General features: G+C 38.0%; 1 protein-coding gene across 7 annotated transcripts in view; it reads right to left on the bottom strand.

Annotated features, from left to right (window-relative positions):
• Positions 1-17,054: 17,054 nt before the first annotated feature.
• The window catches only part of FGF13 (fibroblast growth factor 13), a 577,259-nt gene continuing 567,252 nt past the window's right edge, over positions 17,055-27,061 (bottom strand). For all 7 annotated transcript variants that reach the window (XM_025373334.1, XM_025373329.1, XM_025373333.1 and 4 more), the window contains 2 exons: positions 21,008-21,206; positions 17,055-18,459 (listed from right to left, as the gene is read on the bottom strand). In XM_025373334.1, coding sequence (XP_025229119.1) covers positions 18,323-18,459; positions 21,008-21,206 — 336 coding nt within the window. In that variant the 3' untranslated portion in view covers positions 17,055-18,322. The remainder of the gene's footprint in view (positions 18,460-21,007; positions 21,207-27,061) is intronic.

Here is a 27,061-nt window from a genome sequence, read left to right on the forward strand (position 1 = left end):
GATAAGGTATAGGGAAGAGTCATATCTAGCATTTGGGAAACTGAAAGAAACTCCAGTGGACCCACTTGAGAGTATATCCTGGCAGAAAAAATTTGTTTCAGATGTACTATTTTCTGGTACCATAGATAAAGAATAAGGGTAATGCAATGGGAACAGTTGAAATATTGGCTTGTTTACTTGCATTTGTGTGTTTGTTTTTAAATTTTTACCCTGTGTATTAGTTCATTCTCATGCTGCTATAAAGAAATACTCAAGACTGGGTAATTTATAAAGAAAAGAGTTTTAACTGACTCATAGTTCTGCATGGCTTTGGAAGCCTCAGGAGACTTACAATCATGGTGGAAGGCCCCTCTTCACAGGGTGGCAGGAGAGAGAATGAGTGCCAGCAGGGGAAATGCCAGATGCTTATAAAACCATTGAATCTTGTTATAGATCACTATCATGAGAACAGCATGAGGGAAATCACCCCCATAATTCAATCCTCCACGTTGTCCTGCCCTTGACACATGGGGATTATTACAATTCAAGGTGAGATATGGGTGGGGATACAGAGCCAAACCATATCATTCTGCCCCTGGCCCCTCCCAAATCTCATGTGCTCACATTTCAAAACACAATCATGCCCTTCCAATAGTCCCCCAAAGTATTAACTCATTCCAACATTAACCCAGAAGTTCAAATCCAAAGTCTCATCTGAGACAAAGCAAGTCCCTTCCACCTATGAGCCTGTAAAATCGAAAGCAAGTTAGTTATTTCCAAGATACAATGGGGGTATAAGCATTGAGTAAAAACACCCATTCCAAATGGGAGAAGTTGGCCAAAACAAAGCTATAGGCCCATGCAAGTCCAAAATCCAATAGGGCAGCTGTTAAAGCTTAAAGTTCCAAAATGATCTCCTTAGACTCCATGTCTCACATCTATCCAGGTCACAATAAAGCAAGAGGTGGGCTCCCACAGCCTTGGGCAGCTCTTCCCCTGTGGCTTTGCAGGATACAGCCACCCTCACAGCTCTTTTCATGGGCAGGTGTTAAGTGCCTGTGGCTTTTCCAGGTGCATGGTGCAAGCTATTGGTATATCTACCAGTCTGGGGTCTGGAGAACTATGGCTCTCTTCTCAGAGCTCCACTACACAATGCCCCAATGAAGACTCTGTGTGGGAGCTCCAACCCCACATTTCCCTTCTGCACTGCCCTAGCAGAGGTTCTCCCTGAGAGCTCCACCTCTGCAGCAGGCTTCTGCCTGGACATCCAGGCATTTCCATACATCCTCTGAAATCTAGGCAGAGGTTCCCAAACCTCAATTCTTGACTCTGTGCACCTGCAAGCCCAACACCATGTGTAAACTGTCAAAGCCTGGGGCTTGCACTCTCTGAAACAATGGCCTGAGCTGTATGTTGGCCCCTTTTAGCCACAGCTGAAGCTGAAGCAGCTGGGACACAGGGCACCATGTCTCAAGGCTGCAAAGAGTAAGGGGAAGCCTGCGGCCTGACCCACTAAACCATTTTTTTCCTTCAAGGCCTCCTGGCCTGTAATGGGAAAGGCTGCAGTGAAGGTCTCTGACATGCCCTAGAGACATTTTCCCCATTGTCTTGCTGATTAATATTTGTAGTGAAAGGAATATTCTATATCTTGAAAGGAGTTTCTGTTACATGAGTACGCATTTGTCAGTACACATGAATTGGTATACCTAACAGGTTTGTACATGATACAGTATATAATTTTAGCTCCATTTATCCCCCAAAGAAGTATAGAAATATTAAACTCTACCTTCTGATATGCATGATAAAGAGTTTATTTTTTTATTTTTATTTTTTTTCTTTTTATGATAAAGAGTTTAAAGATGAAGTGTATTGATGTCTGTAACTTATTTTGAAATGGAAAAAAAAATTATTTTATAGATAAGAGCATTAATTGATGCATATATTTGTGTAAAAAGAAACATTAAAAAGTTTGTATATGACTATAATTCCTTACATTTTCAGTGTGTTTGATTGAACATTTTCATAATGAAATGTTGGGTGAAATATTTGGAAATGAATATAATCAACTAACTTGTAACCTTAACTTGGAGATTGTATCAAATTGGTTAGAGGTGTGGACGAAGACAAATTAAATTGTAACTATAGGTTTTTAAAAATTTGTGTTGAGTTAAATTGTAAGGTAAACCGAAAGAAGCTGTTTGAAAGAACCAAGGATCATCATGGTAAAGAGAATGAACATGAGATGTGTGTGTGTCTGTGCATGCACACGTGTGTGAGAGAAAAAGAGAAGGGGGGGATAGCTGGGCACAGTGACTCACAATTGGAATCCTCGTGACTTGGGAGGAGGAGGTGGGAGGACCACATGAAGCCAGGAGTTCAAGATCCACCTGGGCAACATAATGAGACCCCATCTCTACAAAAAATTTAAAAATATTAGCTGGGCATGGTGACACATGCCTTGTAGTCCCAGCTACTTGCGAGGCTGAAGTGGGAGGATCACTTGAACCAAGAAATTTGAGGCTGCAGTGAGCAGTGATTGTGCCACTGTAATCCATCTTGGGTGACAGAGTGAGACCTCAACCCCAGAGAGAGAGAGAGAAAAAAAAAAGAGAGAATATTTTAAATTATTTTGCAAAATTCAACAATTCCAAAATAAACTTTATTCAAGGAAAAAAATAATTAAAGTATGCATTTTAGATGTTGGGGTGATGTCAGCAAGATGGCAGAATAGGAATTTTCTCCTGTCATTTCCCCACTATCTACAATTTTGACAACCATTCAAGTATGAGAGTACCTTTGTGGGAGTCTGATAGTCCAGCTCACAGATGGAGCAAAACAATTATGAGAATAGGCACATTGAAAAGAACCATAAAATAGTTTCACTACTTATGTCATCCCTCTCTCAAGCTAGCAGAACTCAATGCCAAGAGATATACCTTTGACCCATATTTCTCCAATGGGTGAAAGGGAGAGTGTAGTAAATGAATGCCTGGCTTTCCCAGCCATATGGGACACTGATCAAGAGGCCTACTTCTTTCTCTCCCCACTCAGAATACTGAGGGAATCATCGTGGCTGAGTGACTGAGAGGCTGTGAGCAGAGAATAGAGGTAGGAACTCATAGCAACCAGAGACTGAAATTCAACAAAGGGACACATATGCTACTAACAATTTCATAGACTCCATCAGGAGACCCACTAGTGGCTTGGGATGCCTGAACTGTAGACCCCCGAAACTGACACATGGGTGCTCCTGAAACTTTGCATGTCTCCCTCCCTCCTCTACCTTGGCTTGCTCCCTGCACATGGCCCAAACCCTGATAGTGAGTGTGAACTTGTGAGCATGCAGAGGCAGGCAGCTTGACTCTGTGGGAATGGGAGAAGGCACACGAACTTGAACACTTTAGGGCACCATATTAGAGAAAACAAATGGGAAACTCTCAGAATTTGGTTTGGTTTGGTTTTGTGAAATTAAGAAAATACAGATAATCTTAAAATTTCTCAAAAAGAGGTTGAGTGACACATCTACAGAAAGGATGTGCAAGAGTCTTAGTATCCCCAGTCAGGCTAACTGGTATAACTGTTTCTCTTCTGAAGCCAGGCAGTATAGACTGAAGGAGGTGACTACTTCTTCAGATGTGAACATGGCAACATGAGATTTCAAGGAACACCTGCCAAAAACAACACAAATATAATACCACCAAAGAAACTCAGTAATTTTCCAGTTGCCAACAAAAAAATGGAGATCTCCAAATTTCCTGACAAAATATTAAAAATAATTGTTTTAAATAAGCTTTGGTTGCTACATGAGAATACAGACAGAGAAGTCAGTAGAATCAGGAAAACAATGCATGACCAAAATGATAAGTTCAACAAAGAGATAGAAACTGTGAAAAACAAACAAACAAACAAACAAACAAATTCTGAAGCTGAAGAATACAATGAATAAAATAAAAAATATAACAGAAAAACATCCACAGGATACTCAATCAAATGAAATAAATAGTGAAGTCAAAGCATTAGGAGAAACACCTAATATAGATGACAGGTTGATGGGTGCAGCAAACCACCATGACACGTGTATACCTATGTAACAAACCTGCACATTTTGCACATGTACTCCAGAACTTCAAGTATAATATAAAAAAAAAGAAAGAAACTATCAGAGTGAACATGCAACCTACAGAGTGGGAGAAAAATTTTGCAATCTATCCATCTGACAAAGGTCTAATATCCAGAATCTACCAGGAATTTAAGCAAATATACAAGGAAAAAAAAAAAAAAAAAAAATCAAGAAGCGAGCAAAGGACATGAACAGACACTTCTCAAAAAAAGACATTCATGAGGTCAACAAACATATGAAAAAAAGTTCAACATCACTGATCATTAAAGAAATGCAAATCAAAACCACGAGGAGATACCATCTCATGCCAGTCACAATGGTGATTATTAAAAAGTCAAAAAATGACAGATGCTGGCAAGGTTGCAGAGAAATAGGAACACTTTTACACTGTTGGTGGGAAAGCAAATTAGTTCAACCACTGTGGAAGACAGTGTGGTGATTTCTCTGAGATCTAGAACCCAGAAATAGCATTTGACCCAGCAATCCCATTACTAGGTATATACCCAAAGGAATATAAATCATTCTATTACAAAGATACATGCACACATATGTTCATTGTAGCACTGTTCAAACGAGCAAAGACATGGAGCCTACCCAAATGCCCATCAATGATAGACTGGATAAAGAAAATGTGGCATATATATACCATGGGATACTATGCAGCCATAAAAAGGAATGAGATCATGTCATTTGCAGGGACACAGATGGCACTAGAAGCCATTATTCTTAGCAAGCTAATGCAGGAACAGAAAACCAAACACTGCATATTCTCACTTATAAGTGAGAGCTGAACAATGAGAATGCATGGACACAGGGAGGGGAACAACACACACTGGGGCCTGTCAAGAGAGGTGGGGTGTGGGAAGAGATAATATTAGGAAAAATAGCTAATACAGACTTGGCTGAATACCTCAGTGATAGGTTGAAGGTGCAGCAAACCACCATGGCACATGTTTACCTATGTAACAAACCCACATATCCTGCACATGTACCCTGGAATTAAAATAAAAATAAAAATTAAAAAAAAAAACAAATCAAACCATAGTACTACAGGAAAATCATCAGTCACAAAGAAAGACAGCAAGAGAGGAAGAAAGAAACAAAAAAACTCACAAAACAGCTAAAAAACATTTAACAAAATAGCAATAGTATGTCTTTACCTATAAATAATTAATTTTAATGTAAATAGATTAAATTATCTAATCAAAAGACACTGAGTAGCTGAATGGATGAAAAAGGAAGACCTAAGTTCTTGCTATCTATAAGACAGTCACTTTAGCTGCAAGGACACATATAAACTGAAAGTGAAGAGATTAAAAAGATATTGCATGTAAACAGAAACCAGAAAGCACCAGAGACAGCTATACTATACCAGATAAAATCACAAACTATAACAAGAGACAAAGAATGTCATTATATAATAATAAATGAGTCAATTCATCAACAAGATGCTATTTTGAATATATAGACACCCAACATTGGATCACCTAAATATATAAAGCAAATATTAATAGATCTGAACAGGAAATATAGACTGTAATGGTATAGTAGTAGAGGAATTTAGTACCCTGCTTTCAACAATGGACAGATCACCCAGACAGAAAATCAATAGGGAATTGACTTGAACTACACTTTAGATCAAATGGACTTAACAGATACAAAACATTCCCTCCAAAAGCAACAGAATGTACATTCTTCCCAAGTAATTGCACAGGTACATTCTGAAGATACATCAAATGTTAGGCCACAAAACAAGTGTTAACAAATTAAGAAGAATGAAATCATACCAAATATCTTTTCTGATCACAATGGTAAGAAACTGTCAATCAATAAAGGGAGGAAAACTGTAAAATTTACAAATATATGGAAATTAAACAATACACTCCTAAATATCCAAAGAATCAAAGAGCAAATCAAAAGAAAAATTTAAAAAACTTGAGACAAACAAAAGTGGAAAAACAATATACCACAATATATGAGATGCAGCAAAAGGCGTTTCTAAGAAGGAAGTTTATAGTGATAAATGCCTACCTTAAGAAAAACAAAATCAAATGAACAACCTACACCTCAAGGAAGTATAAAAGAACAATAAACTAATCCCAAAGTCAGACGAAGGAATGAAGTATATATCAGATCAGAAAAAAGTGAAATAGAAACTAGAAAAATAAAAAAGAGCAATAAAACTGAGTTGTTTTTTGAAAAGACTGAAAAACAGACAAGGCTTTAGCTAGAGTAACTAAGAATGAAAGAGAAAAGACACAAACAAATAAAATCAGAAATGAAAGAGAAGACTTTACAACCAATGCCATAGAAATATAAATGATCATTAGAGACTATTATGAACAATTATACACATGTTGGGCAATCTAGAGGAAATAGATAAATTTCTAGAAACATACCACAACCTAGCAAGACTGAATCATGAATAGAGAATCTGTACAGACCAATAATGAAAAAGAATATTGAATCAGCAACTTTTTAAAAAAGAACTTCCTAACAAAGTAAAGCCCAAAACCAGATGGCTTTAGTGGTGAATTCTACCCAACATTTAAAGAAAATCTAATACCAATCCTTCTCAAATCTTCCAAAAAATGAAGAGTAAGGAACACTTCTAAACTCATTTTATGAAACCAGCATTATTCTCCAATCAAAGCCAGGCAAGGACACTACAAGGACAAAAAAGAATACAGTCCCAAATCCCTGTTGAATATAGATGCAAAAATCCACAACAAAATACTAGCTAAAAGAACTTAACATCACATGAAAAAGATCATTCACCATAATCAAGTGGGATTTATCCCTGGGATACAAGGATGGCTCAACATACTCAAATCAATAAATATGAACAATAAGACAATGAAGGATAATAATCATATGATCATTTCAACAGATACAGAAAAGGCATTTGAAAAAAATCAACAACCTTTCATGATGAAAACTTTTAAAAAATTAGGTAGAGAAGGAATATCCCTAAACATAACAAAGGCCATATATATGACAAACTCACATCTAACATCATATTCAGTAGTGAAATGCTGTAAGCTTTTCTTCTGAAATCAGCATCAAGAAGAGAATGCTCACTCTTGCCACTTCTATTCCACATGGTACTTGAAGTTCTGCTTAGAGCAATAAGTCGAGAAAAAGAAATAAAATGCATGCAAATCAGGATGGAAGAAGTAAAATGGTCTCTGTTTCAAATCACACGGTCTTCAATACAGAAATCCAATGACGCCAACAGAAATTAAAAATGTTGGAAGTGATAAATAAATTCAGTAAAGTTGTAAAGATTTTTGGGGACTTATGTGGTTCCATATGAATTTTAGAATTTCTTTATTTCTGTAAAAAATTCTATTAAGATTTTGATAGAGATTGCATTGACTCTGTAGATCACTGTGTTTAGTATTAACATTTCTGTAATATAAATTATTCCAATCTATGAACAAAGGGTTCTGTTCCATTTGTCTTCTTCAATTACTTTCATCAATATTTTATAGTTTTTAATATACAGATATTTCACTTCCTTCGCTAAATTTATTTCTTTTTTTTTTTTTTTTTGAGACGGAGTCTTGCTCTGTTGCCCAGGCTGGAGTGCAGTGGCGCAATCTCGGCTCACTGCAAGCTCCGCCTCCCGGGTTCACGCCATTCTCCTGCCTCAGCCTCCCGAGTAGCTGGGACTACAGGCGCCCGCCGCTGTGCCCGGCTAATTTTTTCTATTTTTAGTAGAGACGGGGTTTCACCATGGTCTCGATCTCCTGACCTTGTGATCCACCCGCCTCGGCCTCCCAAAGTGCTGGGATTACAGGCGTGAGCCACCGCGCCCGGCCTAAATTTATTTCTAAGTTGTTTTTTTTTTTGCAATTGCAAATGGGATTGTGTTCTTAATTTATTTTTTGGATAGTTCATTGTTTGTGTGAAGAAACAACTGATTTTTTATGTTGATTTTTCATCAACATTGGTGAATTCTACCCAAGTGAAATTGGTGAAATCCCACTTGATCATGGTGAATGATCCTTCAAGTATGATGTTAGGTTCTTTTAGCTAGTGTTTTGTTATGGATTTTTGCATCTGTATTCAACAGGGATTTGGGTCTGTAATTTTTTTTTTCTTGTAGTGTCCTTGTCTGGAATGGTATGAGAATAATGCTGGCTTCATAAAGTGAGTTTGGAAGTGCTCCTTTCTCTTCATTTTTTTGGAAGATTTTGAGAAGGATTGATACTAGTTTTTCTTCAAATGTTGGGTGGAATTCACCAATGTTGATACAAAATCAACATAATAAAGCAGTTGCTTCTGTACAATAACAATGAACTATCCAAAAAATAAATTAGTGGCTGGGTGCAGTGGCTCACGCCTGTAATCTCAGCACTTTGAGAGGCTGAGGAAGGCAGATCACCTGAGGTCAGGAGTTTGAGACCAGCCTGGCCAACATGGTGAAACCCCATCTCTACTAAAAATACAAAAATTAGCCGGGCGTGGTGGCAGGTGCCTGTAATCCCAGCTACTCGGGAGGCTGAGGCAAGAGAATCTCTTCAACTTGGGAGGCAGAGGTTGCAGTGAGCCAAGATCACATCACTGCACTCCAGCCTGGGTGACAGAGCAAGACTCCATCTCAAAAACAAACAAACAAACAAACAAAATAAGATAAATTAGAAAAACAATCCCATTTGCAATTGCATCAAAAAGGAAAACTTATTTAGGAATAAATTTAACCAAGGAGGTGAAAAATCTGTACATTAAAAACTATAAAATACTGATGAAAGTAATTGAAGAAGAGAAATAAATGCAACAGTATCCTGTGTTCATAGTTTGGAAGAATTAATTTTGCGAAAATATCGATACTAACCAAAGTGATCTACAGATTCAGTGCAAGCCCTATCAAAACCTTAATATAAATTTTTACAGAAATAGAAAAAAAAATTCTTAAATCCATATGAAACCACATAAGTTGCCAAAGATCTAAAACAATCTTGAGAAAGAAGTTTAGAACTAGAGGTATCACACTTCCTTATTTCAAATTATGTTATAAAGCTATAGTAATCAAAACAGTATGGTATTTGCATAGAAACAGACACATAGACCAATGGAACAGAATAGAAAGCCAAGAAACAAACCCACACATATATGATCAACTAATCTTCAGCAAAGGCACTAAAAATACATCAGGGGGAAACATAGTCCATTCAATAAATGGTATTTTAAACATTGAATATCCAAATACAAAATAATGAAAGTGGACCCTTATCCTATACCATACACAAAAATCAACTCAAAATCTATTAAAAGCTTAAACTTAAGACCTAAAACTGTAAAATTACTAGAATAAGAAATAAGGTCTCTGACATTGGTCTTCGCAATAACTTCTTTTGGCTGTAACACCAAAAGCACATGCAACAAAGTAAAAATAAACAAGTCAGACTACATTAAATTAAAAAGTTTCAAAGCCAATGGTGGCCCATACTTCTAATCCTAACGCTTTGGGAGGTCCCAAGGCGGGCAAGATGGCTCGAGCCCAGGAATTTGAGACCAGCCTAGGCAACATGGTGAAACTCCATCTCTACTAAAAATACAAAAACTGAGGTGGGAGGATCACCTGATCCTGCGGAGGTCAAGGCTGTGGTGAGCCATGATCATGCCATTGCACTCCAGCCTGGGTGACAGAGTGAGACCCTGTTTCAAAAACTAAATAAAATTTTAAAAAGTATCTGCCCAGCAAAGGAAGCAATCGACAAAATGAAAAGGCAACCTGCGGAATAGGAGAAAATAGTTGCAAACCATATTTCTCATAAGGGGTTAATATCCAAAATATATAAGGAACTCATACAACTCAATAGCAAAAATACAAATAACCGTATTTTGAAAAATGGACCAAGGAGCTGAATAGACATCTCTCCAAGGAAGACATAGAAATGGCCAACATATATCTGAAAAGGTACTTAACATCATTAATCATAAGGGAAATGCAAGTCAAAACCACAATGTAATATCACCTCACACATGTTATTAATAGGAATAATATTATCCAAAGGTTAAAAGATAATAAGTGTTGGTAAGGAGGTATTCTTGTACACTGTTTATGGGAATGTAAATTAGTATAGCCATTATGTAAAACAGTATGGAGATCCTCATAAAAGTAGAAACAGAACTACTATATGATCCAGCATTCCCACTTCTGGTTATATATCCAAAGGAAATGAAATCAGTATGCACTCTCATTGCACCATTATTCACAATAGATAAGTTATGGAACAACCTAAGTGCCCATGGACAGATGAATGAAGAAAGAAGACTTTACATATATATATATATATATATATATATATATATATATATATCTTAGCCATATAAAGAGGGAACTCTTTCCATTTACATAAACATGGATGAAACTTCAGAGCATTTTGAAATAAGCAAACTAAGTGAAAAAGCCAGATGCAAAAAGAAAAAATACACGACATCATTGAATCTTAAAAAGCTGAACTAACGGAAACAGAGAGTTGAATGGTGGTTACCAGGGTCTAGGGGTTGAGGTAACGTGGAGTTGTGAAAAAGAATTATTTTAATTTTTCACCTTTATGTACCATTTAGGTTGTTCATAGTAATTATGTTACCTTAAAAAAATAAAATGTGCACGTTAGATGGGAAGATGTTGTTAGAACATAATTTTGCTGATTTTTTTTTATATGATTGTACTGGTCAAACTACCCTTATAACCTGAGGAATTCCTTTTTGAGCATGCAAAATACAGATTGTTCAATAGAAGAAAAGGAGGAATTAGTTGGGCAATCTTCTATAGCCTAATAGGCAAGGTTGTGAATCACACTTTGCTCATAGTCCATTTTCTTTCATTTTATCTACTGATGAGAATAATTTACTCATTAGGTTTCTACAAAACATATAGAGCAACTCCATTACAGAGATGCTCAAATAATACAGACCCAAGTGGCTCATAATCTCTTTCTGGTAATGAGGTATGATGGAATGAGGCATTATAGAAAGATTGTTCCTTTCCCAGACATCACTTGCATACCAGGGGCTCTGTCCCTCATTGTCCAGCAACACGAGGCTAATTCGTATTTTTGAGATACCCAGTGCTATTTCATGTGCCTTTCATGTGAAGCTCTATGCCTTCACTTATACTATGCTGTTCTGTTTTGTTTTATTTGACATTGAACGTCTACACTTCCTTTCTGGCTGTTGAATTCCTACTCATCTTTTAAGACTCCACTGAAAAATTAACTCTTCCTTGAAAATGTTTAAATTTCCCTAACAAAAACTTTTCCTCCATTTTGTTTTTTATATTACCGCATTTATTATAATCTAAGTGTGATGCTTGCATGTCTGTCTACCACTCTACACTGAGTTTGTAGAAAGAAGATCATGCAAATTCGGCTTTAGTACAGTTAGCCTTGCAGGTGACTCCAAGGAACTTTGAAGCTCTCTTTACCGAAACTTCCCTAAGAATAGCAACATGACTTCATTATTTAGTGTCCTGCTACACACACACACACACACATGCACACACAAACAATAGGATAGTGTTTGTTTTGTGTATATCTGGCACTAAATATGTTGGTAAATATATTGGTGGTGTATTTTGAAACGTCCTTAAGACTCATGAAAGTCAAACATTTTTCAAGCTGTTTTATTCAGCTGTTTTACATTAAGAAGAAAACTATAGTATAGCCAGACTTGGAGAACTAATTCATTCTGGTTTTGAAAGTTTTGAAGAAGAAAATAACACTTGGATTGTAATCATCCAGTTTGTCCCAGGGTATTAGTGACAGAGTGGTTTCCATATGTGAAGAACATAAAACTGAATACTTTCAATTGGAGTTCCACTGTATTAATCCCAGTAAGGAAAGAAAAATTCTCTGTTACTAAACCCCAGAATATCTTGTTCTACAAAATTGATGCAGTTTCAATCAATTTATCTTTGTGTGAATGCTTTATCTAGGCCTCAGTAATGTGCTGTGCAGCACTGACAGTATTTAAGGTATTAAATATCTACTGTGCCAACAAGCTGAGTGATTGACCCAAAGGAGCTGAATTTTTACTCAATCATCGTCCCATACATTTCTCTTACTCTAATTACTACCTTTACACAGCATTGAAAACAAATTATTAAGAGCATACACATTATTACAGTACAAAATATGCAGATATGCCAACATGTTGCAGGGCAAACCTGGGCAATACTATTTAGTGTACGCAAGTGTCATGGCTGAAAGGATAGCTTCTGAAGCCAGAGAGCCATGGATTTTTGAACTTGACTGCTCCATTCTCCCAACTGAATAGACATATGATCATCCTCCCAGAGGAAGACAGCCTCTCTGAGTTCTTTTAGAGGTACATCTATGTGTGTGCCTGTGTGTGTGTATGTATGTGTGTGTGTGTGTGTGTGTGTGTGTGTGTGAAGTGTTTGTACAAAACAGAAATAGAGAGGCAGTGTTTGTAACAAAAACTAATAGAAAATGAGAAACTAAATTGACATTTGGTTAATTAGTTTACAATTCTAAAACTGAAAATCATCCACATTGTGTGTTCTAGAAAGACTTCCTGCATTGTGACAGAATTGCAACTGTTACACACTTCTTCCAGTATGCCCACATAGCAATTGGAAAATCCCCAAAATGATGTCATATATTATACTTGTCTGCATTCTTTATTACGGTAAATGTGATGAGAAATATAAGATACTTGCACTCATGCATGTGATATTAGCAAAAGGGTTCATTGATTTGAGAGATTATCGTTCTCTATGCAACAAATTCAAACCAACCTCTAATAGTAACACAGTGTTTAAAGATTAAAAAGGCCCAGAATATGTGATGGTTCACGAAAGAGTAACTTCCAAAATTCCTCCAAGCTGGGATTTTTTTTCATTCTCTCTCTCTCTGTTTCTTGGAGATAAAGAGCATTCCAGAATTAGAGACATGTTCTTTTGAGTATACTACTACTTATAGCATTCTCAATCGTGTGAAACCATGAGACCACATCTTTGTGGACAGAGCAATAAAACTTACGAAAAGTTGTCTTTGTAAATATGGGTAAGAATTTGAAGGGTACTAGTGGCCTGACCTAGCTATACTTTGCTAATTGTTTTATAATTGGAAATGGTCATCTATTATACCACTGCCATATCCCCGTACAGATTTTTGTACTGGCAATTAGAGTCCCACTGTAATCAATTTCTAAAGCGCAAAAAGGGCTTTGAATAGAGGTTGAAAGGATTTTCAGAAACAATAGAAAAAAGTGTAGATTGTCTTGAAGAGATTGTTGTTTAAAGACTCTGCCAGTGAAGGCACATTTCAATTTTACCCATGAATGGTATCTCATCTAAATGAGGCTTCTAAGACACATTCGTATGAAATTTGTTGAAAATGGTTATCAGTTCTGATCCCACCACCCCTTATCCACAGAATAGATTTATGGTCAGTTGATGCAGATGAAGAGATATTCATTTTCCCTCATACGTTCATTTGGACAACAGATGCTTGGAAAAGTTAAATCCATGTAGCTGAGGTCTTTGAAAAACTCTTCAGTGAGCTTGACTGGCTTAAAACTGGAACAAATGTACTGGTCAGGGAGGGGAGGAGTGCCACAAATCACTTCCCTCTCAGTCCTTTAAAGATTCCATGGCAATGAGCATGTGTTCTCTTTGGGTACAAACAAACTCTTGGGAGGGGGAATTGAAGCCTGTTTTGCTTTGAAAAACTTGCAAAAAGCCTGAAGAAAGTGTTGTTTTCTTTTCCATATTCAACCTCAGCCTAAATACAGTGTAATGATTGAATATACATTCACAGATGGGGTGGAAAACTGACATTAAGTGTTATGCCATAGAACACCGACATTAAATGCTGTGGTATAGAACAGTAGGTATCAGATTCAGAAGATTCCCAGGCCAAGCCTAAAACAAAAGCAGCATACAAAACATCACAGATGATTCAGGTACCCATAAAAAGCTTGAGGCCTACTCCTCTACTGCTATGTTAATAGACGCTCCATGAAAATGTGGCTTTGTGGCCAAATAAGTTTGTCTCAGCATTTGTAAAAGTCAAACAGATTTCTTTAACACAAGACTTTTCAGAAATTAATCTGCTGACTCACACTAATCCCGAAGAAAGGAATAGTGTATGCCAGTGTGATATGGTTTGGCTCTGTGTCCCCACCTAAACCTCATTAGAACTGTAATCCCAATGTGTTGAGGGAGGGAGCTGGTGGGAGGTGACTGGATCCTCGGGGCAGTTTCACCATGCTGTCTCATGATAGTGAGGGAGTTCTCACGGAATGTGATTGTTTGATAAGTGGCGCTTTCCCATTCTCTCTCCTGCTGCCATGTGAAAAAGATCCTTCATGCTTCCCCTTCATCTTCTGCCATGACTGTATGTTTCCTGAGGCCTTCCCAGCGATGCAGAACTGTGAGTCAATTAAACCTCTTTCCTTTATAAATTACCCGGTCTCAGGTATTATCTTTATAGCAGCATGAGAACGAACTAATAGCAGTGGTTCTCAAAGTCCCGAGGACCAGCAGCCTCAGTATCACCCGGATACTTGCCAGAATGACCCAGCCATCCCATTACTGGGTATATACCCAAAGGATTATAAATCATGCTGCTATAAAGACACATGCACACGTATGTTTATTGCGGCGCTATTCACAATAGCAAAGACTTGGAGTCAACCCAAATGTCCATCAGTGACAGACTGGATTAAGAAAATGTGGCACATATACACCATGGAATACTATGCAGCCATCAAAAAGGATGAGTTCGTGTCCTTTGTAGGGACATGGATGCAGCTGGAAACCATCATTCTTAGCAAACTATCACAAGAACAGAAAAGCAAACACCGCATGTTCTCACTCATAGGTGGGAACTGAACAATGAGATCACTTGGACTCGGGAAGGGGAACATCACACACCGGGGCCTATTATGGGGAGGGGGGAGGGGGGAGGGGGGAGGGATTGCATTGGGAGTGATACCTGATGTAAATGACGAGTTGATGGGTGCTGACGAGTTGATGGGTGCAGCACAGCAACATGGCACAAGTATACATAGGTAACAAACCTGCACGTTATGCACATGTACCCTAGAACTTAAAGTATAATAATAATAATAATAATTAAAAAAAAAAAAAAAAAGAAAAGGCAAGTTTTGGGCCCACACAAGACTCACTCAGTCAGAAACCCTGAAGGTGAAGTCCGGTGATCTGAGTCTTATAAGCCTTCCAGGTGATTCTGATGTGAGCTACTATCTGAGACCCAATAGTATTTGAAGTGTTTCCCACAACTATTTGACTAAAGAGTCTTTTTTTTTTTTTTTTTTTGCTTTCATCAGTTAGGCGGCAAGACTAATATTTTCTGCCAGGAGGAATGCTACTAAAAGATGTGCGTGAGGGGGCGGGGTGGGAAAGGGTGTGTGCGTATGTGTGTGTGTGTAATGAAGATGTGTGAAAGTATTGATATCATCACTTGTCGGAAGGTTTATTTGAGGACTATTTATTTACTTATTCATTTATTTTAACACCACCGTCTGTTTCAAACAACTTTAAGGCAGCTCAAAAAGAATGCTGGCGGTAAACGATTCTTCCTGGGCATTTTGACTCTATCCTATTAATGCGGGCATCCCTGAGACCCCCCATAGTGTTCATTTGCTTATTACCAGCAGAGCCACACTATTTCTGAACAATAAAAAAAAGGAAGACCAGCAACCGAAGTGGTCAATGACCAAACGTTAAAGTTCTTAGAGAAAGAGGGAGACGATGCACAATTTTCCCTACCGATTAAAAATTAGTAAGAGTTAACAGGGAGAGGTGGTTGAGCGAGAGTCTCCTGATTTTTAAAACATGGTACAAAGGCTCCTGCATTTAAAAATGGCAGGTGGGCTTACCTCATGTAGGTGTGCTTTAGAGCTCAGGCAGGATGAAGCAGGATGAGGAGGACTTACGATGAAATCACAAGGTGACTAGACTGGGCTGGGGTGGGCAGGGGTAGGAGCTCATGCTGAATCTAGTCCAAACATCATAGAAAAGAGGAGTCTCCCCTCCTTGCAAAAGCAGGCTGTTTGGAGCCCCAGTAATTTTATTTGCAGGTGCTCTGAAAAACACTAGTCAGTTACATTTTATGTATTTCACAATTCTTCCCTCCATATACAGATGTTCCTTTACTTACGATGGGCTCACATACCAATAAACCCATCTTAAGTTGAAAATGCATTTAATACACCTAACCTAGCAAACATCATAGCTTAGCCTAGCCTACTTTAAATGTGCTTAGAACGCTTATATTAGCTTACAGTTGGACAAAATCGTGTACTGCAAAGCACATTTTGTAATAAAGTGCTGAATATCTCCTGTCATTTATTGAATATTGTACTGGAAATAAAAAGCAAAATGGTTGTATGGGTGCTTAAAGTATGAGTTCTACTAAATGCCTATTGCTTCTGTACCACTGTAAAGCCCCCAAAAATGTAAGTTGAACTATTGTAAGTCAGGGACCATCTGCATTGACTGTTTTCAAAGTGTTCATTGCCAGACAATGCAGCTTTGGGGAGCTAGAGAAAAGTCATCAACATTAAAAAAAATTTTACATTTTCCTTCAGTTCTCAAAGGTAGAAAGGATACTAGATATTTAGTCCTGTATATTCCCTCTAGAGAGGAGAGAAATAAGCAACAGAGACGGGAAATGACACTGTGAGTGGCAGAGAAAATACTAGCACAAAGGTCTCATTTGTATAATTTGACCACTGAATGGGAACGTGATTTCCTCTGTACCAATCTGAAGTCCAGGTACAGTAACTAGTGAAATAAACACATTTTAAGGTGTTCATGTTAATATGAATCTCTAGACTGTAGATTATCTGAGGACAGTGACCTTAGCTACATTATACAATGTTTACCTCCAGATGCTACTTCAGTTACTGGCACATAATGGACACTCAATAAATACATGTTGGAAGATGATTCTTTGAATGAATATAAAGAGTTTATTCGGTGCGTATTTGGGTATACAACAACAAATATTAAACAACTTTTTTAAACTTTTTGTGCACAGGACAGAAAACTGCCTGTACATGCTATGTCCACTTTTGGAACACAGATTTTTAACAATTATTAATGCACAAATCTTACATATCATGCAACTCTATGCCAAGAACCCAACTTTCTTCCATGCAACAGATATGAAGATCTAAATGGAAACCTAGCTAAGTCTTAAACACTTTTCCAGTAGCAAGTATAATATATGTTGTTGAGGGAAAACCAGTCTTAACAATTCCTTGGACACAATATTCATATGCCAAATACAATGACAGGAGGACTCATACATATACAGGTAAGACATTTCTTGTGTTAACAACACAAAAGACAACATCACAGTTCCACAGTTCCTGTCTTTACACAAGAAGCCACAACAATAGTTTCACATGATACACAAATGGAATTAAGAGAAAGCTACACTTGAGGATAATTTTTTGAAGATATCTTTACTGACTGGGGTTGACAACACAACTCAATTTCTACGCACAAAGTACAGCACAATAACTTGACCAGAATACTACAAAAAAGAAAAGAAAAGAAAAAAAAATTGGTAAAATCACAAGAACACTGTTACCTTGAGCCTGAGAAGCCAATTCAGATTCAACCCTGAATTTGGTTGATTTGGATTAAGTGACGCAAAAAGTCAATAGAACCATTGAATTTCAGAAATCATAAAGTTGCACTATGCCAAAGAAAAGAGTACATGTGAATCAAGCGTAGAGAGAAAACATCAAGCCAAGAAAACAACACAATTCACATAATTTTGTTTGCCCCGACAAAACATTTAAGCAGTTAATTTTGTCATGTTTTGTTTTGTTTGTTTTTGAAGAACAATTGTGGTCTTTGAAATTTTCTTGGTGGGAGAGCAAATTTTGATCAGCATTAGTGCTGTGAAATCTTTTTGGATTATCATCCCCAAAGTACAGGTGAGATCATGAGAAAATTTGGCAGTCCTTCTCCCAGATTTAGTTCACTGAAATGCTTGGCATTCTTTTGCACAAGCTCAATCTAAATAATGGGGCTTTAGTATGGATGATAAGAAGGTCTAATGGCAGATAGAATAGTGAACTCTGCCTGTTTGTTTGGTAAATGTCACTGACAAATTTGAACTTTTGGGTGAAGGACTGCTAGAAGAATTCAACAGCACCTGGAGGTAAGGTTCTGTTACAGAGCCCTTCTTTTGCCCTCACTGGCTACGTTGATTCATTGTGGCTCATGGATTTGCCTCCGTTCAGCACGCCAGAGACACTTCTGCTCTTGGTTGGGGTCCCGCTTCCAGATCGGGAGAACTCCGTGAGGTCGTGCAGTGATGGCTCCTTGTACATGGCCACTGAAAAGCACACAAAGATCGTGTAAAAGGCCTTCAAATGGGCATACCAATTGTGAAAATTTCTAAGAATAGCTGGTAGGTGTTCTGTTCTACACACCTAAATGACAAGTATGTGAGGTAATGCATATGTTAATTAGCTTGATTTAGCTATGCCACAATGTATACATATTTTAAAATATCTTGTTCATGATAAATATATACAATTTTTATGTCAATTATAAATTAAATTCAGAAAAGGAAAAAGAGAAAAAAAAATACATTAAAAAAATGGGCACACCGCACTGGTCCTCAACTTTTCTTTTGGTTACTAGGCTTCTGTGCCTTAAGCCAGACATGAAAAATACTGCTTTCAAGGACTCAGTAGAGAGTGGACAGGATCAGATTAAGCAGAAATCTAGCCTTGGTGTAGTAGTGTGTAAAGAATTTTAATGCCCAACTTCAATGACATATGGTTATGTAAGAGAGGATTAATAAAAAATGCATTTAATAAACCTCTTAGAAGTTTAAATATGATCTACAGCATACTGTGCAAGGCAAATATTAAAATGGAAAATATTTTAAAACACTGATTTCTATCATACTTTAAAATGAAACACTTTAAGAGCCTAAGTATTGGATAATTCTTGGTCTATTAAATGGTAAAATTTATTATTGTTGTGCTATAAATAAACATAATAGCTTAGAGTTATGGAACACTTATAACACTAGATACTACTCTAAGTGCTTTGCATGCATTATCCCATTTAGTCCCTATGAGAATCTTACGAGTACTCTTATCCATATTACACAGATGAACTTGAGGCATACACAGGTAAATAAACTGTTCAAGACCATCCAGTTAGTAAAAAGTGAAGTTGGGCCTTGAATCTAGGCAGTCTGGCTCCAAAAAACGTGCTGTAAAACACGGTGCTATGCTTGTTTGAATTGCGCAGTGTCTGCCTCTACTCTAAACCCCTACTCTAACCCCAGGCTAGTAATCTCTTTGAAGCCTTCCTCTGCTTTGCCTGCATTTTCTGTCTCTTCTCTACCATATCTCACTATTTCTTATATTCCTATCTTCCATAGCCTATTCTTATCCCTCACCCTTTCTAATTTGCTAATAATGATGGGAAAACTGTAAGCAAAATTTGCTGAAATAATATGTTGGGCCCTTAGAGAGGACCCAAGGAACTTTCTGGTGTTAAGTGTACACACATTTTTTTTTTGAGACGGAGTCTCGCTCTGTTACCCAGGCTGGAGTGCAGTGGCGTGATCTCGGTTCACTGCAAGCTCTGCCTCCAGGGTTCACACCATTCTTCTGCCTCAGCCTCCTGAGTAGCTGGGACTACAGGTGCCCACCACCACACCTGGCTAATTTTTTTGTATTTTTATTAGAGACGGGGTTTCCCCGTGTTAGCCAGGATGGTCTCGATCTCCTGACCTCCTGATCTGCCTGCCTCAGCCTCCCAAAGTGCTGGGATTACAGGTGTGAGCCACCACACCCGGCTGTGTACACACATTTTTAACACCTATGTTTCTGCCCAGGCAACACTGTAGCATAATTTGGGGGTCTTGGCTGTCCTGAGTTAGCATGTAAGTTACTTCTACATAAGTAAAGTGTCACTATATGTACATGCATTATGGAAAAATTAAAATCAGGAGAGCAAATACTTTTGAGTGTTACAGAATGTAAGGTTTTAAAATAAATGTCTTAATGTGGAACGACTGTTTCATTTTCAAAAGTATTTTAAATTACTATTTCTAAATGTTCAACATCACTAATCATCAGGGAAATGCAAATTTAAACCACAATGAGATACCACCTAAATGCTGCAAGAACGGCCATAATTAAAATGTCAAAAAACAACAGATGTTGGCATGGATGTGGTGAAAAGGGAACACTTTTACACTGCTGGTGAGAATGTACATTAGTACAACCACTATGGAAAACACTATGGAGAATCCTTAAAGAACTAAAAGTAGCATTGGATCCAGCAATGTCACTCCTGGGTAGCTACTGAAAGGAAAATAAGTCACCATATGAAAAAGACGCCTGCACAGGTATGTTTATAGCAGCACAACTCACAGTTGCAAAGATATGGAACCAATAAAGTGCCCATCAATCAATGAGTGGATAAAAAAAAGTGGTATATATACACCATGGAATACTACTCAGCCATATAAAAGAACGATACGATGTCTTTTGCAGCAACTTGGATGGAGCTGGAGGCCATTATGCGAAGTGAAGTAACTCAGGAATGGAAAGCCAAATATTGTATGTTCTCACTTAAGTGGGAGCTAGGCTATGAGGACACAAAGCATAAGCATGATATAATGGACTTTGGGAACTGGGGTCGGGGGAAGGTTGGGAGCGGGGTGAGGGCTAAAACCATACATATCGGGTATAGTGTATACTGCTTGGGTGATGAGTGCACCAACATTTCAGAAATCATCACTAAATAGCTTGTCTATGTAACCAAAAACCACCTGTACCCCCAAAACAAATGAAATGTAATAAATCAATATTATTTAGTAGCATGATCCATAGTTCCCAAAATATCAAATGTACCTTTTAGCGGTTTGGGTAGAAAATGAGCTGCAGGTTTGTTCTTCTTCACATGGTTGCCTTTCATGATCTCGCCTTCTTTGTTCAGACCCAGATACCACCCTCGGCCTGACTGCTGCTGACGGTATATCATTGATGAATATGTCACATAATAATTTTCAAACACTGATTCTTTGAATTTGCACTCAGGTGTGAAAAGTTCCTGCAACAAAAGTATATAAACAAAAGTTCAGTGTTTATAGCTATGGATTTCCTGTAGAATCATGCGGTATCGCCTTTTAGGAGGTTAAGACATACTTTGTAAAAGCTTGTATGACTGGTGCTCTATTTTAATAGTATAAACTATCATCATTGGAAACCAGCAGACTATATATAACATTTCACGTGATGCTTTAGAAAAAGCCGTAAGTGAAAGTGTTATCGATCAATGATTAGCTCTCTTTGTAATAGGTAATGGGAACATCAGAATAAGCCACATAAGTGAAATATATGGGACAACTACAAGAGCCAAGGATTGAAAAGACAAGCACAAAACTGACACATGGAGCTTTGTTCCCTTCAGGGTTCAATATGAAAAAAAAAAACAAAAAAAACCATTCGGTCCTTGTACTTAATTTTCATGGATTCTTGAGTTATGATACACTATGGTTGTCAATTGCCTCAGGCTGAAACCTGTGTTACAATGCTTTCTGCCTATGTTTCTAAAAGAATGCTACAAAGAAAGCCTACCTTTTACTTTTAGGTAAACCAAATTGATTTTTTTTTTTTTGGATCAATGAACCTTGACTTGAGACAGAAAGAAAAATTCCCCCCTCACCCCATCCTTGCCTTACAGTAACATTTACATGCAAATCAATACAAAAGCAAGGAATTTACAGTGATTTTACTAGCAGACATGATAGAGCAGCCCAGTGGACTTTGAACTCAGGAATGTGGTTTTCGGTCATGCATTTGGCCATTTTTACTTTAGACTGGATTTTTCAAAAGAAGGGCTCCTGCCCTCAATAGACCATTTCAAGGGAAAAAAAAAAAACAACAAAAAAACAACCTTTTGTGTGTTTGAGTGTACGTGTGTCTATGTGTACAATAAACAGCCATTAAAAATGATAATTTCTAAGCTAAATGAAATGAATAGTCGATTTGATTCTATAAGTAATCCACAGAGTACCAAAGGGCCTACTTGGAGTGGAAGATTATTAGGAAAATGCTAACTGAGCTACATGTGATAGAGGCACTGCTGAGATGTTATCAGGAAAAACACTTGGTACTATCATCAAAAACATGTATACAAACAAATATTGCAAGCTTTCTGGGGCACCAGTCTTTGAAAAACAATGTCTCCGTGGTTTTACCTTTCTTTATTTTCATATTGGATACCATTTCAAGCAATACACACTAGCTGAGCAGCAACATCTGAAGCCCTCTCAGTCACTTCAGCAAAGAGGGATATAGTCCTCATGCAAGGCAGCTTTTCTCTGAAATTTAAGCACTCAAGCAATTTCCTTTCCTTTTTTCTAGGATTCTACGATCAGTGCTGCACACAGTAATCTGCCTAATCTCCCCTCAGCTTCCCAATCTGGCTCCCAGAATGCACGAATTGGAGTATCTTTGGGGGTTATTTCAGCCTAGGGGCACACTCATAGATCTTCAGAGGATTCACACAAATTCAACCTACTCGAGAAGCAATGTACTTCTAAGGCAACTGTCACATGTTAGGAACCAAAATGTTCTATTTATGGGCTGTGAAAACTCCTCTTTGTAGGATTTCTCAACATAGAGAAAGCCAAGAAAGTACCAAGAAATTTGACTAGAAGTCTCCACATTTCCTTTAGCGATGAGGACAACTACACAGAACGTTGCTGAAATTCTTTGGGAATTAAATCACTGTACGGAAAAAAAATCATCATTGGAGAATGGATTTTCCTTTCATAAAGAGTCAAACCATTTGAAAATAAATCTGGTGAAAAATGCATATGATCAAGGCAAGTGATACCAATTAGCCACATAAACAATGTATGGCTGACTCCAGAATGGTGAGATGCGATCATTGCATATTCTAAGTCAGGTCCCCAAAATGGGCTGCATTTAATGTCTTGTGAGATAGCAGCATTCATTCACTCATTTAATACACATTTTCTAAGGATCCATTATGTACTTGGTTGGTGCTAAATATTCATAGGTAAGTAGTATGTGGCCTCAGACAGCTTATCATATATTTGTAGGTGTCCAGCGTGTACCCCGATGTCATAGATACAATGTGTGCTACCGTAAGGAAAGAAAGGGAGGCTTACAGGAGGTGCTATATGAAAACAGAAAAAGCCAGACTTAATTCTGACTGAGGGACTAGGGAGGGATTCACAGAGAGGTATCATTTTAGTCAAGCTTTTCAATACAGAAAACGGAAGAATAATATTTGAAGCACAGAGCCACACTTCCTCTACTTTTTCTGTATTCTCTGTCTCAGTAATTGGAGTCCACCATCCTGGCAGCTGCTCACACTTAACACTTCAGAGGGCCTTTCATTTCATTCCCGTGCTCTCTAGTCCATGATCCATGACCTTCACCTTCCATTCCCAATGCCACTGCTCTACTTTGCGCCTTATTACCTCTTCACTGGACTGCTGTCATAACCTCCTAACTGGCTTCTTCTCTTCAGCTGGCAGGTTTGCTTTCCTAAAGCAAAGTTCCCTTCCTTGGGAAATTTGGATGATTTCACCTTGCCTATAGTAAAAACAACAAACAACTTGATGTAACATTTAAAAATTCTCCACAGTTCAGTCACTACCATGCCTTCCAGCGTCATCTTCCAGTGTCATTCACCACAGAACCAACCAAGTATGCCTTTGTGCTTTACTGAGGCCATTCATTTCCTTTGCTGAGAATGTCATTCCTTTGTTTCTCTACCTACTGGCTTTCCTCTAATCCTCCAAGGCCTAGCTCAAATATGACTGTTTCCAGAATCACATATAATCTCTCCCAATCAGAACTGATTACACCTGTTATCTGTGCTGCCATCAGCTCTATCTACATCTCGAGCATGGCCCTGTGACTCATACAACTGTATGATTAGCTCCAGATGGTAAGGAACTTGTCTTACTTTTTCCCCCCATCTACCTTCCCCCCAACAAAAATGACACGTTAGCACATGGCAGACCACTTGATTATTGTTTATATAATTTGAATTTCAGATGTTCAGATTTAAATATTGGAAATTCTAGGATTCAGAATTATCAACTAGTAAAAAGTCTGCAGGGAATTTCCCTAATACCGTATCATGAAATCAGCTGTATGTAAAATGACGTTGTCACTGCATGGACAGATTCTGCAAGTGTAATTTAGTATCTGTTAAGAATAACATAGCACCTACAACATCAGGAGAAAAAACTTGGCAATTGTTACAACTATCGAAAAATGGCAAGGAAGGACTCAATGAACTGAATGCTCTGTCACATCCTGGCAATTTCTTAGTCATCACCACTAAATTTGGACTCAAAAACTCCGTAGAGAGGGAGAAAAATGAGGCCAAAAAAAGAATGTTGAAGCAACCAAAGGAGTGTTCTGTTCTCTGTGTATGACACTGTCATTTTATCCAGTGTTGAGTAGGCAGAAGAGGCTTGATTTTTATCAAATGGGAAAAAATGTGAACATCCCACCCAACACAGGCAGGTCCACCAAAAGGATACAGTTTCACCCCTATGTCTCTGCAGTGATTCATACGAATAATAGAAACTGGATTTGTCCCAACCCACGAAATCCCTGTTCAGAGGAGACTAGGTAGATGTATGCCAAGGAACCAACCTACTTTGATTGATCTGGAGATGCTCGCTAGTGCACTGGAAGAAGGTACCATAGCGGTCTTGACACATGGGAGGCACTAAATAAAGGCAGCAATCACTGTGTTCCGCAGTTAATAGGCACTAGATAAATATCTGCTATTGTAATTAATGCATGAATGAGTTAGAAAGATGTCATGCATTCCCTGCAGAGTCACTGAGAAATTACTTGACATGAGTACAAAATAAAAGACGCTTTAAGTCTTATAACCTTTTATGTGTTGATTTTCTCTTAAAAGAAATATATGTTTTGCATATCTATGTTTTTTTTCAGGAAAATAACAACTTTTTGTTTAATGAAATAATCAATCTGTCTCTAAAATTTTTCCCCTGTATAATCATGTCTATTCCCCTTGAAGTTCAATGTTTGTTTCTTAGTGAATACTGAACCTTTTATTTAAGAAATTCATGGTGGCTCACGCCTGTAATCCCAGCACTTTTGGAGGCTGAGGCGGGTGGATCATGAGGTCAGGAGATCGAGAGCATCCTGGCTAACATGGGGAAACCCTGTCTCTAGTAAAAATACAAAAAAAAAAAAAATTAGCCAGGCATGGTGGCACGTGCCTGTAGTCCCAGCTACTCGGGAGGCTGAGGCAGGAGAATCAGTTGAACCTGGGAGGCGGAGGTTGCAGTGAGCCGAGACTGCGTCAATGCACTCCAGCCTGGGCAACAGAGCAAGACTCCATCTCAAAAAAAAAAAAATCATATCCGTATTATTATAGTATAATGATAATATTTTGGGTAAGGAATGAGGAATCTACATTCAGAGAATAGGTGGATCCAGGAGCAAAATCTAATATTCCTTTTTACCAACGTACTCACATGATGATGGAGGAAATAATTCTTTGGAGGTTGAAATATCACTGACAAGAATAAAACATCTGAACCCTGAACATCACATCCATATAACATATTGAGGAATTGTTACAATCACAGATGTTAACGGTCAGCTGCCCTTCTCAGGGCATATTAAGACCTCCACACAGACTTTGAGAGGCAAGTGAAGAATGCATTAGTGCAACAGTTATGTTGAATATATGCAAATAACCGCAAGACCCAAGGGTGTATCAGAAAACAGTTTCTCCCTAGAACAAAGGCTTGGGAGCAATATACATTGTTATTCTCTGTTACAGTCAGAAGAAGCAACAGTGGCCTGGCTTGCCCCTGGCACCAAGGGCAAAGTATGGACAGAGTGTAGTAGTATCTCTTTGGAGCCAGGTTAATAGAAGAGTGGGCTGTAATGATGGCTTCCCTGAATGGAGCCAAGTAAGGACCATGTTAGTCAGCAGATGGTGTGCAGCTATATCTTCAGTAGCCATACCAAAATGATGAGGGCTAAAGTATCTGTATAACATTGATGCTGTTTCAGAGTCTTAAACACATCTCCAATACCAAAAGATACACACCAAGACTAAATGCCTTCTTGATTAAAATAAGTAATTTGGCAAACACAGGCCTTAATAACAGGTTTTTCATACTTTTCTTCACCCTGCTCTTGTATTTTCAGCTATAGTGCAACTGATAGGGTGGCACTGTTTCATTTGAGTTCGCATCTCAGCAGGATGGGAGGCTTTGAGGATTGCCATGCAGACTGTAAATGTTTTCCTTTAGCATATTTCTCTCAAAAACATATTTTTTTTACATGGGCTGCACTGATTCCCTTGGATCTAGAGGGAGCAACAGAGTGTACTGAAGTTGTCCATACATAAAATGGGAACACTAAGTCCCCAGTCTGGCGAACAAAGCCTGTGATGGCAGTGTTGCCAAGTGCACACATCCTGGTATAGATTAATGTGTCTCAATATATTTTGTTTCATTCACATGTAACGTTTTTTAAAGCAAGAACAATAGAACACAGAAAGAAAAACAGTTGATAGATATTATGAGTGGGCATTTAAAGAATGTTTCATAATGAACCTAGAAAACACAGTTTCCTCTTTTCAGTAGGTTTTAGAAACCTACTTTAACTAATCTACCTCTTCCTTCTACATTCCCACCTCTCCTTCTCCTCCCTTCCAGTCGCATTTTCAGTAGCCCGACCTTCCAATTAATTGAACAAATACTGCCAGTAGCAAGGGTCACTCTTCTAATTCTGAGCCATGTTCTGATGATAATTAATTTTCCAGATTAAAAGTTAGGTTATTTAAGCAGGTTTGACTTGTGTGCACCAATTATTCCCCAGCCTAATGAAATTAATATGCAGATTAAAATTAGATTTTCAACT

This window comes from Theropithecus gelada, chromosome X, assembly GCF_003255815.1.
Source record: "Theropithecus gelada isolate Dixy chromosome X, Tgel_1.0, whole genome shotgun sequence".
NCBI lineage: Eukaryota > Metazoa > Chordata > Mammalia > Primates > Cercopithecidae > Theropithecus > Theropithecus gelada.